Raw genomic sequence first — 15,399 nt, forward strand, 5'->3', positions numbered from 1 at the left:
TATACAGATGACTTGCAATATTGCAATCCCAATCACTTTAAATGTGACAGAAGGTAAACATATCTCAAAGAAAACTTAAAGCATGCCATGCAATTCTGGAACGGAGTTTTGTTCATGCAGAAAATAAAGATTTAAATAATGAAATTCTTACTAAGATATCAGCATGGAAGTGAATAGACAATTAAAAAATTGAGCAAAACTAACAGTACTAGTATTAAATATTTACATTTTACTAGAACCCAAAAGGTTTTGAACTGCCTGAGCCCATCCTAAAAGGCTGGAAGGCCTGTTTTAAAACTCCTCTAGAGAGCAGAGGGTAACTGAATACTCCCAAAACAATCTCCCACAGCTTAAGCTTCCCCCAACATCACCATAAGAACTCCTCTCACATACTGCCTCTTTAATTGAGAACATTCAGAGGTCTTTCCTCTTATAATGAAAAACAATTAAATTATTAGTCAACAGTTTTTGATTGCATACCTTCACTATCATGGTATTGCTACATCAATACTACTAGCAGAGATGGGTTTTCCTCATAACATCCCATCAAGTGTCTAAGTGTACTTTCCAGCACTCAATCTACATATTTTATGAGCATTATCTGGGAAGAAGAAAAAGGTTTCGTTCCACATTATTTTAACTCAACCTTGCCACAAAGACCTTGGGGCTTCGCTCTGTGCAGTTTCCTCACACAAAGTTCTCTGTTCATATTACAAAACTTTTGGCTCCAGTCAGAAGCAGCAATCCCAAACAACGTTATGTGAAATGTCTTTACATCCTTTTAGACAAGCTGTTTCAGACAAGCTGAAAACTTTCTCCCAAGAAACACGCTAACACTTAGGATTAAACTATATGTGTATGATCTTTTTTTCAGCACAGCAGCAAGAAACAGTTCTCAAGCCTTCCTTTACCTTCAGATAGCAGTGTGAGTAACAGTAATGAAGCAGGTTGTCAGATGGCTGGCCAAGGCTGCTAACCACATGCACCAGTTGCTCAGCATACATCGGCACTGAGTGCTCCAAGTTAACCTTATCCACCAAAATTCGGATGGAAGGTAAAGGCCGCAGGGGATGGAAACTTGCGGCATTTAACACCCCACCTAAGTTCTAAGTGACAGAGGAAAAAAACCACACAATTATTAAATTACAGATGTATTATTTATGATATCTACATATTCTTACCTACATATACAAGCAAATCTACCTGTTTAACTATTGACAGATACCATGGCATTATACTTTTTATCCAGAATTGTCTTGGGTGCAGGTGATCAGGTGCTGGTGGTGGGCGGTGGGGGTTGCAGGGGCAGCCTCTGTGAGGTGAGACCAAGGGCTGCCCCAGGCCAGGCTCAGCCAGTGCTGGATAAACAGTTGATGAATTTTAAACTCCAAAGAAATTATTTTGAAAATATTTCAGGATTCATAGTATAATGAAGCGCTGTATTCAGCACAAGACAGACATGGACATATGAGAATAAGTTTGTTGGAAACAAAGTGGTTATGGGGTTGGAGGACATGAACTCTGTCTCAAGAAAGACTGAGACAACCGAAGTAATTCAGTCTGGAGAAGGCCAGAGGGAAATGCTACTGCTGTCTACTGCTACCTACTGGGAGGATAGAGAGAAGAGGGAGCCAGACTCTTGTCAAAGGTAAGAGGATGAGTGACAACAGACAAAAGCTGGAACACAGGCAATTCAAATTAGGTCTACAGGAAAGCTTTTTATAGCATCTCCATTCTTGGTGCTAATTCAGCACTTGACAGAGCAACCCCTGGAGCAACCTGCTCTTCCTTTGTCCAGGATGTTGGACTCCTGGAGAACACCTAAAAAGATCTCTTCCGATCCAAATTACTCTATAAATCTAAAACAATTATTAAACTTGCATCAAAATAGGACAGTAAGTTGAAATATATATGATTTTCAATCTAAAATTCAAAATTGTTATTTTAAATATGCATGGCTTCACTCAGGAAACATAAATTGAAACTCCAAGTGGTGACTACACCAACCGAAAAGTTCACTTGATTTAAACTCTTTCCCTCACATCTAAAACAAACATGGGACTGTTCTCCCACTATAAAAATACCATCTTCCCATGCCCATAAGGTGAAAAGCACCACTACAGTGCAATGTGCTAAAAAATTCTAAAAAGGAAAAACCTCTCTGGGCAACCTGTTCCAGTGCTTCATCATCCTCTGAGTAAAGAATTCCTTCTTAACATCTAATCTAAATCTGCTCTCTTTTAGTTTAAAACCACTGTCCCTTGACCTGTCGCTATCTACTTGTATAAAAACTCCCTCTACCTCCTTTTCATAAGCTCCCTTTAGGTACTGAAAGGCCACAATGAGGGCTCCTTGAAGCATTCTCTTCTCCAGTCTGAGCAACCACAGCTTTCTCAGCCTATCAGATGAAATATCAGACAAAAGTTTCAGAAATTTAATTAAATCAAGAATTGATTGATTTTGCTCTTTTCCCATTCCTTCTCTTATCCATAGAATACCTTCATGCCTCATCTCTACAGTACCTCAGCATTGTGCACTGAGAAAGGAACCCTATAGGAATAAAACCAGATTCTTTAGCTGGTGTTATACTACACATATCCAGAAGATAAAACAAATTAAGGCTGTTAGGAAATTTCTGCCTCTCTGAGCAAGTCGTTCAGTAGTTAAATTCTCAGTAACAGCCCATGTCCTGCTCACGGCCTGGCTGGAACTAGCACACACACAGCTGGCTGTTAACATCTGTGTACTCTCTATTGAGCCTCTGTATTAAAAGATTTCAGACTCTACCAAGTCTGGGAAGACTTGCACAACAGGTACTCTTCTGATCAAAGGAGCTACTACTTTTTCAGAGCTACTACTTTTTTATCTCCTTGATGGTTTAAAATCTTTTTTCTTCACAATTATTTTTTCTTATTTCTGAAGTACAAGACATCTTCAGTTTATAAGCCTAACTAGTCATATCCCACTCATCTTAGGTGAGCTAAGGCTCATGGGCACCAAACCAATTCAGAATTCAGCAATGTATCCAGCACATGGAATTACAGACCAGTAAGAAAATTTATATGGAATAGCACATGCCAATATAAAGAACAGAATAATTATCTGTACATACATACCTTCTCACCCATAATTATGGGCAGCAAGTGGTCTAGTAAATTGAATTCTGCCACAGGGATTATAATTGTACACTTGAGAACAGTGAATGTTGTAAGTCGAGTGGGAATGTATTCCTCCAGTGATGCTATTTCTTCTGAGCTTGGCACAGTTCTGTTTCCATCTGTAATATCTACAATAAATCAAGATTACATATGTTTCACTAAAATATATAAAATGTGTCCTACAGTTGCTGTTTCAGAAATGATTAGGGACTAGCAAAAACAGCAAAGTTTCCCCCCCACCTCATAATTAATAATGTTATTCCATGCTGGTTCTACCTAAGGCTAAAGCAATACTAACTGGATTTTCCTGACTTTGAAATCTGTATTGCTCTTCCTCAGAAACTCATCTTAACTGTTTACCATAACTTGTTTCCATGCATTTTCATCCTGAATAACTATTATTTCAAACTAATAAATATCAACAAGGATACTTTCTTCTCTAAGACTCCAAAATTAAGCTAGTCAATTAAATAAGCCCTTCTTACTCAACAAGAGCCTTATGATTAAAACAAAAGGCATCCAAAGTGTCTGAAATTATCTCAGAAGTATATCCAACACTGATGAGGATACTACAATGAATTTTATCTTTATTTTACATTTTGCTCTTCAGACTCATAAAATCCCCTGAAAGGTTTTGATTTTAATGATTTGGAAGTTGCACCTTCAAGAGCAATAAATTTGGTCTGGTTTAATTCTCTACATTTGAGTATATGCAATAGGAGCAAACCTGGCTTAGTTTTGCTGTAAGGTTCATACTCATGTTCCAGAGCACAAACTATCATTTTCATTATCCGGTGTACTGCGCTGCTATCCAGCCGAAGATTGAGTGGGCCCACAATGAGGCTTTTTGTAGACATCTCCTGAACATTTCCAAAATCTTCACTCTTTACTGAAGAGAGGTCTTGCTGATTCCCAGAGACTACAAAAGTTTTATAAATAACAAGTCACACCAAACAATTGGATATAATGAAATTTTTTATCAGCTACTTCTGTTTCAAATCCTATGCTCACAGACTCATAAATATATAGAAAAATATAACAATGGAAACAGAACACACAAATAGACCATGACTGGTTTAACATGTTTTTTAACATTATTTCTGTTTAATGCAGAGCAAACTGGGCAAATTTTTGCCTTGCCTCCAAGCAGAGTACAACTTAGGAACCCTTCCATGAACTTTGTATTTCTCAAGTTTAGTATTCCCTCGAGGTGTCTAAACTTCTATGGTAACCTAACCCCAGGTGCCAATGACAGTTGTGCTGTTCAAAACTTTCTACAGCTTGTCACGAAGATATCCATCCCCAACAATCAGGGAAAAGGTGTGTAGCAAAGAAATTACAGACCTGGGCCCTTAAAAGAGTTAGCTGCCTGTACACAGCCATGAGAATCACACTCACTTGTACTGTCATAAACCAGACTGGCAGCTAGGGCAAACCCTTCCTTCCGTTCACATTTACCTCAGCTCACTACTGCATGGGCAGTGAGAAAACAAACTTCTTTAATCATTAGGTCTCAGGTTGTTTTTAGAAGAACCAACACAGAGATAAAAGAGTGGTTCAGTAAGGTCAGGTAATAAGGTAGACCAAAACCATACATTCACTGTATACAGGCTACTCATCAGTTACCAAACAGTATGACTATTTCTCTAAACATACTTCACAGAAATCCTTCAGTTAAATTATGCAAATTTTAGAAGTTCAAGAATACCCCTTGTAAAAGAATACCCTCATCCCTCTAATATACTTAGTTTGCAGAATTGCAGAACTGGGTTTTTTTCCTAATAAATCATCACTTTGACAATGTCTTCATTGCTTTGACATATGCACTAAACATTAAATGTCTTGCTGATCATTACATAAATGAACAGTCAGTCTGACAAAATAAGCATCAAGACTAAATGGATTCTGAGACCACAGAAAGGCAACGGAACTGGTGAAAGGTCTGGAGCACAGGTCTTAAGAGGAGCGACTGACAGACCTGGGGCTGTTTAGCCTGGAGAGGAGACCTTATTGCTCACTACTATTACTTGAAAGGATGTTGCAGCAAGGGGGCAGGAGTCAGTCTCTTCTCCCAAGTAAGAAGTTACAAGACAAGAGGAAACAGCATCAAGTTGCACCAGGGAAGGTTTAGATTGGATACTGGAAAAAATTTCTTCACTGAAATTGGCCACAAGCATTGGAACAAGCTGTCTAAGGAAAGTATTGTAATCCCTATGTGTGGAAGTGTTTAAAAAATGTATGAATGTGGCATTTGGGGACATGCTTAGGGGTGAACGTGGCAATGCTGTGTTAATGGTTGGACTCAGTAGCAGTTCTTTTCCAACCTTAACAATTCCATAATTTCTGGTTGCCTGAGAGGAACCCAGTCTTTTACCTTCCAGAGTAACATTCCCTTTTGCCTCTCTCCTTTACCGTACTCATTCAAAATAGTCTTTCTATTGGTGGAAGTGAGTTTGGGGGAAAAGGAAGCAAGGACAGGTTTTTTTCCCCCCTTGTGTTTAAATAATAAAATGCTGTTGCTTCTAAGCACTGGTGAGAAGAAAGGTCCTAGAACAAACCAAGACTATGCCCAATTTGACACTTAGCTGGTCTAATGCTCTGCAGGCCTTTACAGGTTTATATACTCAGCAGAAGAATTAACTTTATCCTTAAAAGCCCAACAGAAGTTGATGGCAAGAGCATTTATAGCCTCTGCTTCCCTTGGTGTGTTGTTTTTCCGAGAGGAAAAAGAACAGTAAAAGAAAGATAAAAGAATAGAAAGATACTACCTTATAAAACCTATTCAAATCTTCAGCTGGAACTGAGTTACAACCTTTTTAATAAATTCCGAAAAAGATTTTTTCTTAAAAAGCCAGCATATAGCCTCCTGCATTTATTTTACAGGCAGTTAACATACATACTTTTATCCTTCCAATTCTACAGAGTATTCAGTTCAGATGAACACTACTAAAAAGAGCAAAAAGCCATAACGTCATATAAAAAGGCCAAAAATAATAAGGTCAGAAGTAGTAACAGCCTACCTTTTCAAAGACTTATACTTACTTGTATATATTGTTTGTATATGAATAATATATTGAAGTGACAGAATTTATACAAACCACTTTCTGGAATAGTTCCATTTAATTCTAAGTGCAAAGAGAACGTGATAGAAAATCTATTGGTTCTACTGAACTAGGTGATCACAGGTGACTTGAAACTTCACAGTTGCATAAAGAAAAACAATTTTTGATCATTGAGTATTCAAGCTCTCTGTTAACCTTATGTCTAATTCTAACTGACAAAAAATACCAAGATGAGTGCTGCATAACAAACTTGCCACCAAGATAAGTACACATTACAAACAAAATGGAACTTCAAAAGTACACCCTGCTAGGTCTGTAGGTCATTCAAATCAGCGATCAGGGAACTGACAGGCTACATAATGTTTCAGGGAAAATGTTTTGCATTGAAATAGGAAGCCAAAATCCAGAAAAATACAGGAAGGGGAGGACAGGCAGCATTTCAAAATAAAACTACTGTGCATGACTATCTCGTTTTCATTCAAAATACTGAAATTGATTAATGCACTTCTGTAAGTGACAGATGAAACTCCTGAGGTTAATGTTATCCAGGAGGCACTTGTGGTTTAATCAGTAATTCTATGCTTCAGGAAAGGTTAAAGGTGCAAAGAATGTGTCAAACCGAAATTGCCTTGACAGATAAAAATCTTACAATCACAGAAAATGCCTCCTATAACTTAACTTGGGTTAGGGTATTTTATGGAATGTGGTGTGCACTGATTGTAACTAAAAATTTAAACTTTCATATAAACAACACATTAAAAGTGCAGCAGGTTTATATTTTCAAAATCTTGAGGTATTTATATCTTCATTTTAAAGAAATTATTTACACTTCTTTTTATGTGTTATTTAATAACTATGCACTTAACCCACAATATGGAAAAATAAACTAGAAAATAACTACCAGAAAACACCACATTTGCTTTTCTGAGGAACAAAACTATTTGAAAATTTAAAGTTTTAAGCTCTTGATTTAGAGAAACAACAACTATTTTAAGAACTTAAAAATTAATCATTCTGTTCTTCTATGTAGAGAGGTAGCTGAAATTAAAGGAGTAATACCAAAATAAAAGCACACAGCTTGATAGGAAGTCAAGCTACATTTTGTGAAGTGTTCTCCTGGACGGGCAAAACAGAAGCTAAGGCTCTGAGAAAGAAACTGAAAGAAAAAGAAGACAAGCTAAAGAGGGAAAAATGTAGTTAGAATATACCAGTAGCCTGGCACTGAGGAAAATAAATTCATTCCTGAGTTCAGTCATTCTTGAAAAGGGCTAGTTAAAAGTCAGAAAAAGACATGATCACAGCATTCCTTGTGTATTCAGAGAAACAAGACAAAATATTCCACAAAATCAATTTTTCTTCATAATCAAATAGTCTTTGCATATTCAATTTTCTACAGAAAGATTCAAAAAGGAGATAAGGCTTACCCAAGATTTTCAACTTCTCTACATAAGAGTTCAACACGCAATTAAATATTTATCTCTATTAAAACCAGAAGTAGACTGCAGTAGAATCTTGACTTAATTGTATATTTTCTCAGCTTCACACGACACTCATAGTACAGAGGAAAGCCTCAGAACCAGGAAAGAACTGTTAAATTTCCTAGTGTATTCTTCTACTACCAAAGGCAATAGCATCATTTATTTCTTTTTTTTTAAGTTTTGCATAATCCATCCTCTAAGGAAACTGGAAGTTTCTTTCCTACTCCTTTTATTCTTAATGCCCAACAAGTCCAGAAAACAAAATCAAACATTAGGAGTTGTGACTTCTTTTACATAGAGAGAAAACACACAAAAACAACAAACACACACACACAAACAAACAAAAAAATATAAGCACCAACCAAACCAACCAACCAAGCAACCAAACAAAAAACCAACCAACTAAAAAAAAAAAAAACACAGATGAGTTAGGTAGCAAGGACAGGACAGATAAATGTTCAGTCACAAAACAGCAAGAAGTTCCCAATAGATGACCAGAGAAATAGTATTCCCAATAATAAATACACAGGTGGGGAAGAAAGCACTATTAGTTTGACAGTGAAACTGCAGAGCAGCAGCTGTAGATGACAGTCTTAGAAGAATTGGGGGGGGGGGGAAATCACATTGCAATTAATGATGAGAATACATGTGTAAAAACATGTATGTATTTCTTACTGATAGATTAACTCCTTTGTCCCGTTTTTTGTAACACTCACAGTAGTAGATATACTTACTGCATTAAATTCACTTCTCAGACTTAAAAAAGAATTGATAGGAATCTCAAAAATTACTTAGAATTGGCCAATATCTATGTGCACATGGTTTATTTGTTCACAGAATTGTTCAAATACATATATTTCAAGATAAAGTCTCCACACTATCTTGCATCCTTGCATTTTAATTCGTAGGAGAAAAATCACAGTCCTTTTCATCTTCTGCAGCAAGTACACAGTCAACCTCATTCTTCAACTAGGCTTTTCCAAAAGGTTTTTTTACATGCAAAGTCAATAATGACAACTTTAAAAAAAGAAAAAGGCATCATACTTTATGAACTTCACTGCTACAAGCTAATTACTTTCAGTTTAGCAACTGGCTATAAAAATATCATTGCGATTACTTATGCAGAAAAAAAGAAAAAAATAACAACACTTAAAATCAACAGCTAACCAAAGCAGCTAACCTCAAAGACATCACTGAAGAAACAAAGATGAAAGCATTTTGATGGTAAATCTAAGATAAGTTAGAGGACAGTTGGTCAAGGACCATCTAGGCATGAAAAGTCTTTGTTTCTATTATTTATCAGGGTAAACAAAGAAAAAAGGTACCTTTCCCACTGGTGCTTTCCATTGTGTACAAGTAATCCATGTAGAAAGCCCCAAACCTCTGCATTCCAGCTATCTCTGTGTACATCTCCTACCAACACAGCAAAGCAAACAAAGAAAATGTTGTATAAGGATAGAATCTTGAGATTACCAACTGATAGACTGGTATTAGAGAGATATATTCATGTTTGGATTTGTGCATCAACACATGGAAAGGCTTATCAAAACAAAGGACAGAGGTTATCCCAAAGAATTCACCTTTCTAATAGGTAATGTAACTTCTATTTGAGGCCACACAAATCCACATCCATAATTCCAGTGGACACGCCGACCAATTCATCAATAACATCTAGTCAATTAGTACCTTTAATGGAGTAAATATTCTTCACCTTTTGCATGCAACAGATCTACCTAATTAAGTACACTGAAAACTTAAGCTCATTCAATCTGGCTTTTTATTCAAGCAACATTGTAGTTTTATCTTTAAGCAACAGGAAACATATTAAGACTTTATGCCATCACTGGGATTCATACATAATATAATCCATTACATAGCAAACTTGCTTCGCCAAAAAAATAGGCAAATCTAAAAGCATTGAAGACAGACCAAGCATAGAGTAACTATAAAGTTTTACTGCACAATTTACAACAACAGACACTATTGGTGACTGAAAATTTGTCTCTAGAAAAGGCAGGATTAGTAAAATTTTCTCTAAGTAGACAAACATAGGACATGAACAATAAAATTAACACTGTCCAAATCTGGTTTCCAAGACAGCACTTCTTAGTTTGAAGACCATGGACCACTTACTGTTTGGGTTTAAAGTATGTGCTGGTAAAGCTTTTGCTAGCATTCTTTCACACCTATTTTTCTCTTAAAGTGTTCTGTGGTTAGTGCTTTTGGAAACTACGGAATTAATTCCGTTTTTGGAACAGGAGACGGGGGTTTGAGGTTTCTTTTGAATATGTTTCTTCAGTTTGGAGGGTTTTTTTGGCTCGGTTTTTGTGGGTGTCTTTTTTTTAACACAAACAGATTTACTTTTTTTCTTTTGGCCAGCTGCAAAGTAAGATTCGGTTAAACATGAAAAAGTAATGAAAAATCAGTCCTGTAGTAGTACACAGATCTAGATAGTTATTAGAAATCTATTAGACAGCATTGGAATTTTTTTCTAAGAAAAACGTGATTCTCTGACCTTATGATGAGCTGCATCCAATATAAATTCTGCCCGAATACTATTATTTTCTGGACTTCTGTAATCAAATAGTGAATTGGTAAGATATGTCATCCCTTTTGCACTCAAATTTTCTCCACAATTAAAGAAGCAGGCCTCCTTCACAAGGTAGTACAAAATAATATAGTAGGGGAGGAAAAAAAAAAACCAACATAGTCAAGTTAACAGAAGTTTCAGTTGTCATAACACACAAATAACACACACACAGTAGCAACCCTCAAGAGTATATTTCATTATGAATGAAGATAAAATAATTAAATTATTTTCACTGAAGTAACACTGAAGCCCCTGTCCACTTCCTCCCCATTTTCAAATCAATAAAAATGATTTTATAGCTGACAATCTCATAGTTGCTGCAGACAAGGTTGCTGCTCACCCTCACATCCCCAGCAACATCTCCCTTGTACTTAACAAGGCCAACAGAGCATTTTTACAGTTTTTCAGCCTCTCTTTCTGGAAAAGCCCACTTTTATCCATTGCAGTACACCAGATGTAGTGTGTCCCACTGCATCTCTAAAATCTCATATCATAAACTAAAGTTTTGTAAGGATATCTAGATCTTTTTTTGTTTTCTGTGCTGCATACACAAACACCTGAGATGGATGCCAAGCCATGCTTCTCTCACAGGTTAAGGATAAGAATCTGTCCCATCATACCTATCACAGCACAGTGCATGATTTTCCAGATTAGGAGATATTTGACATAAATATAATCATTTTGTGTTTTCTTTGATATTCTTAATTTTTCTCCTTAAAATACATTCCAAGACTTCACAAAACACTAACATCAAGTTAACAGGTCGTTCTTGGCTGCATTACTTTTTTTTATTTAAAAAAGGTAATAGTTGCTGTTCTCCGGTACCTTAGGACACTGTTCTATCTACAGCTCAACCAAAAATCGTTATCGAATTTAAAATTTAATGCACCATGTCATTAAATATTTTAAAAGTACTCCATACTTGATTTTGTCTTAAGCAATTGAAGATTTGTTTCTATTTAAAATATAGAAATTAATACTGTTTAACTCCTTAATTTAATATTTCTCTTAACCTTATTGAAAAATGAGGTAAAATACTCATTTGATATTTGTACCACACTTCTACTATCTTCAGTATACAGTGTTCCCATTTGTTCCCTTCCAACCTTCTGTTCATTTAAGCATTTTCAAAGATTTTCAATTGTTTGTATTTGTTATATAAAATCAAAGTACGCAGACACAGACAATAATGGGCTATTGTCAAAGTCTTGTTTTGCCTCTTCTCATTCTGAAATATTTGTCTTTTCAACTCTGAGGAATAGAATTGATTCCTATATACCAGTAACATTCAAAAACTTAAATCACAATTTGTAACAGCAGTCTTTTCAATTTTTGCAATCAATAAAGCATAACAGGACTGCTAATAGAGCACGTCAGCTCATATTTCAACATACTCACTTCATCGCTCCTATTCATGTTCTCTTCAAAATCTTTAATTCCCATTATTCCTTTAAGGCACATAGCTTGGCAACCAACAAAACCAATTTGGCAATCAAAGAAAAGTTCACCTTTCATAAGGACCTAGCGAGGAAAAAAAAAAGTGGTATTTTTAAGACTTCTACTCCCCAAGAAATAAAAATTGTGGACAAAAGTGAACCAAAATATGTTTAGGTTTATATATTTAGAGCTTTAATAAATAGCAATCACAAGGGCACTTCGAAGGAAGAGATTACTTTAGTATTTCATCACCACAGCACTAGAAATTTAGAGAATTTATATGTAAGTTATTATTACAACAAACACATCCAGTATGACAGAATATGAAAACTCGGCAACAAAACAATTAAAAAATATTTTATTGGTAAGTATTTGCTACATTACTTATGATAAATCAAAAAAGCCCAGTCAAACGAAAATTACCTCAACTGTTGTTCCTTCTTGTTCCCAGCATATAACTTCTTTGGATTTTACTTTCTGAGGGCTGTAATAACTACTTTCAGCTTGCATTTCAGTGAGCTATGAAACAATAGGATAAACACATTACAAAAGTCAATATTAGTATTAAACAGCAGTAATGTCATTAATATACAGAATTGATGAAGACAAACTATGGGCCAAAACTTATCAATAGGCAGGAAACAGGTGCAATTAAACAGCTGTAACACATTATCCATATTGGAACTTCTCATATGAAACTTCTGGTTGAAACATGCCATGACAGAATGTCTAAAATCCACTATAGTATTTTTAGTTTCCTTATCTAAAGAGAAACTATGTAAAAAGATGAAAGAAATACACAGTTGCATTATTAATATAATAACAAATTAGCTCATAAACTGCTGTAAAAATACATAAATACGTTATTTATTCTTCCCAGAAATAATTAAACAGCATGATAATATTACAAAAATATTTCGGTTACAACCATACTCATTTTTGTTTCTTGTCATGGCAACCAAGAGGAACATGCATTTATATTTCTTGAATTATTTCAATATAAAAATTCAAAATGGTAAAACACAGATTAATAAAAGCACATAGCCTACAGCTAAGAAAAACAGGAAAAGAGGTACAAAATAATGATGTTATATTTTGACCAAAAAAACAGTTTATGTTGAACAGCTTAAATAGTTCAAATTCTAATTTTTATATAAAAACATCCACAGGTTCTCATTTTTTTCAAGAGTGGATACACATGGATGTTGTTTCAAATTAAAATTTTGCAATCCAAATGTCCAAGAGAATTGGATGGAAAAAATCACTGATCACCCTTCACCTGTGTGCAATTATAGTAGAGGAAAAGCAATTAATTGATTAAAAGAACTCAGACATTACAAGAATAATTTTCACCATTATTAGAAAACGCTACATTTAATTTGGCATGATTTTTAGCTGGAATGATATCAACTGTTCATAATGCTAATGCAGAAACTTGACCTTATTTTTTAACCAAAGTATGAACCACAAATTAATTCCATACATTCTTTGCATGCAAGCAGAACAATGAATTCTGTTTCCCTCCTAACTGTCACCATATTAATATCATACATCATTTCACATTTAAAATTTATAGAATGTAAGATGTTACACTCTAAGTAGTTTTTAATCACTTCCCAACATAAAATGCGTGAACTTGCCAATGAAGCATTAGGAAAGCCCCCAGAAAAGTATGTTCAAAAATAAGTTCGTATTATTTTTAATGATTTTTCTCACACGAGGAAAGAGCATAAAATTACTATTGTATGACAAAGTGCAAAAGAAGATGCTGAGCCATGAAAAACGAGAAATTTGAGTCCTGGTAGTTGTTTGGGTTTAAGTGTCCCAGGGATGATAAGTAACGCAGGAAGAAAAGATTTTTCCATTATTTATTTTTAGCCTTTTTTAATGAAGACCGAAGCAGACTGACACAAAAGAACATGACAATGTTTGTTGATATCCTCAAATTTTGCAACCAAATTTGCCAGGAGGCTGACGGCTTAAAACATTAACCTTCCCACAGAATGCCTACAGCTTCCAAAGTCATTTGTCTCATCCTTCCTTACAGCTGCCGAGCAGCTCAATGCCCTGCTACGCCACCAAACAAAAATAGCTAAGAGAAACTAAGCATAAAGCCCCTCACAGCGCTCTTGTGCACAGATGACAAGCCACACAGGCAATAAAGGTTCAGGGAGCTGCTGATAGTATTAGGTGTATAATCAGGCACATAACTGTTGTACGAGAGTTACAAAAGTATTGCAGTTCATCTGAAAGGCTCAAAGTCATAAAAATCAGCCTCAGTTACTCTGTGGCGAAGTTCTGGCCTTGATTTAATACATGTTTAGTTGTAAAGCCAAGAGCCACTTTGTGTAGTTATGCACATAAAATTGCTTGCATATAGTTTGGCACATGTTAAAAGCATTTTGCTAATTCAGAACCTTGATTTTAATTTCTGCCAGTATATCTCAATATCTTATTCAGACTCTCCATATTCCCTTCTGCAAGCTTACAAAAGAATAGAGAGAAGGCCAGCAACCAGTTTGAAATTTGTTTATTAAAAAAATACTTAAATCTTTCTCTACATACATAGTATATAGCTCAAAGTATATGTACTATTTATCCTTTGTTTGTTCAATTCAATTTCAATAAATGGAAAATAATTTCAACATTATCAAGTTAAAATCATACTTTTACTTGCAGTAGTCTAAAAAAAAGAACAGTCTAAACAATTCCTCGAATTCACAATCTCTATGAAGCCAAAGCTTTTTTATAAAGAAATATTACACATTACATGGATAGAATACTTCAATAAACATTCACAGAAAGCCTTTAAGATTCTTCTCCCATCAAAGAATATTAATCCAAGTTGTTTCCCTTTAAGATTATTAAATTGGCTGAAATGGCAAAACCAGCTCACATTGCAATTATCAGTAGAGTAGGACAGAAGAGGAACATTCAACATTCACTTTCCATGTTATTCAGTAACGTACCATTTCCCATCTCCAATCAAACTGTATGCAAACGCTCAGGTAATCTTTATGCACTTCCTCAACAAGCCAAATGAATCCTTTATGAAACAGAGAAATACTTACCTTAAAAGTCACTGTTGCCTTCGTACAGTAAAACCCAACTGAAATAATAGGATCCTTTAGGGACTGAGATTTCTGCTGATGTAACATTGTTCCATCGTCAATTCCACTAGAATCATTCTCTTCATCATCATAACTTACAATGGCAGGGACAAAAGACCAAGCCCAAGATACCCATCCTTGTTGCTGGTCATCGTCTTGATGCAAATAAGGATCTTGATACTGTGTCGGATATTGCATTATTGAGCTTGTTTCATCTTCTGCACCTTTTGAAACAAAAACCAATTTAAATTTCAGAGCAACCAAGTTTGAAAGTTTACTTATTAAGTTCAAATTTTCAGTATATGAAATTTATCCAGGACAGTATTACACATAGTATTCACTGATACTTGGTTTATAATGATAGAAAACAAGCAGAAATTTTAAATTACTGAATATAAGTCTCCAAACATTTGTTTCATTAACATTTTCCTCCAAATAATATTAAGGATCTTTGCAGTAGTTTTAGTATATTTGCAGTGAGGTCAGAATTTTTCATTTATACCACAAGCTTTCAAGATCTCTTCCATTAAAGACCTTCTAAAGTTGTAAATTAAACCTCACTTT

General features: G+C 35.2%; 1 protein-coding gene across 1 annotated transcript in view; it reads right to left on the reverse strand.

Moving 5' to 3' along the window:
• VPS13B (vacuolar protein sorting 13 homolog B) overlaps window positions 1–15,399 on the reverse strand; it is a 424,599-nt gene that overhangs the window by 357,423 nt on the left and 51,777 nt on the right. Inside the window, 8 exon segments of the mRNA XM_032708140.1 lie at window positions 912–1,106; window positions 3,117–3,286; window positions 3,886–4,077; window positions 9,024–9,111; window positions 10,214–10,351; window positions 11,687–11,809; window positions 12,149–12,244; window positions 14,797–15,059. Of these exon segments, the coding sequence (XP_032564031.1) occupies window positions 912–1,106; window positions 3,117–3,286; window positions 3,886–4,077; window positions 9,024–9,111; window positions 10,214–10,351; window positions 11,687–11,809; window positions 12,149–12,244; window positions 14,797–15,059 (1,265 nt within the window).

This window comes from Chiroxiphia lanceolata, chromosome 1 (assembly GCF_009829145.1).
Source record: "Chiroxiphia lanceolata isolate bChiLan1 chromosome 1, bChiLan1.pri, whole genome shotgun sequence".
In the NCBI taxonomy this organism is placed as follows: domain Eukaryota; kingdom Metazoa; phylum Chordata; class Aves; order Passeriformes; family Pipridae; genus Chiroxiphia; species Chiroxiphia lanceolata.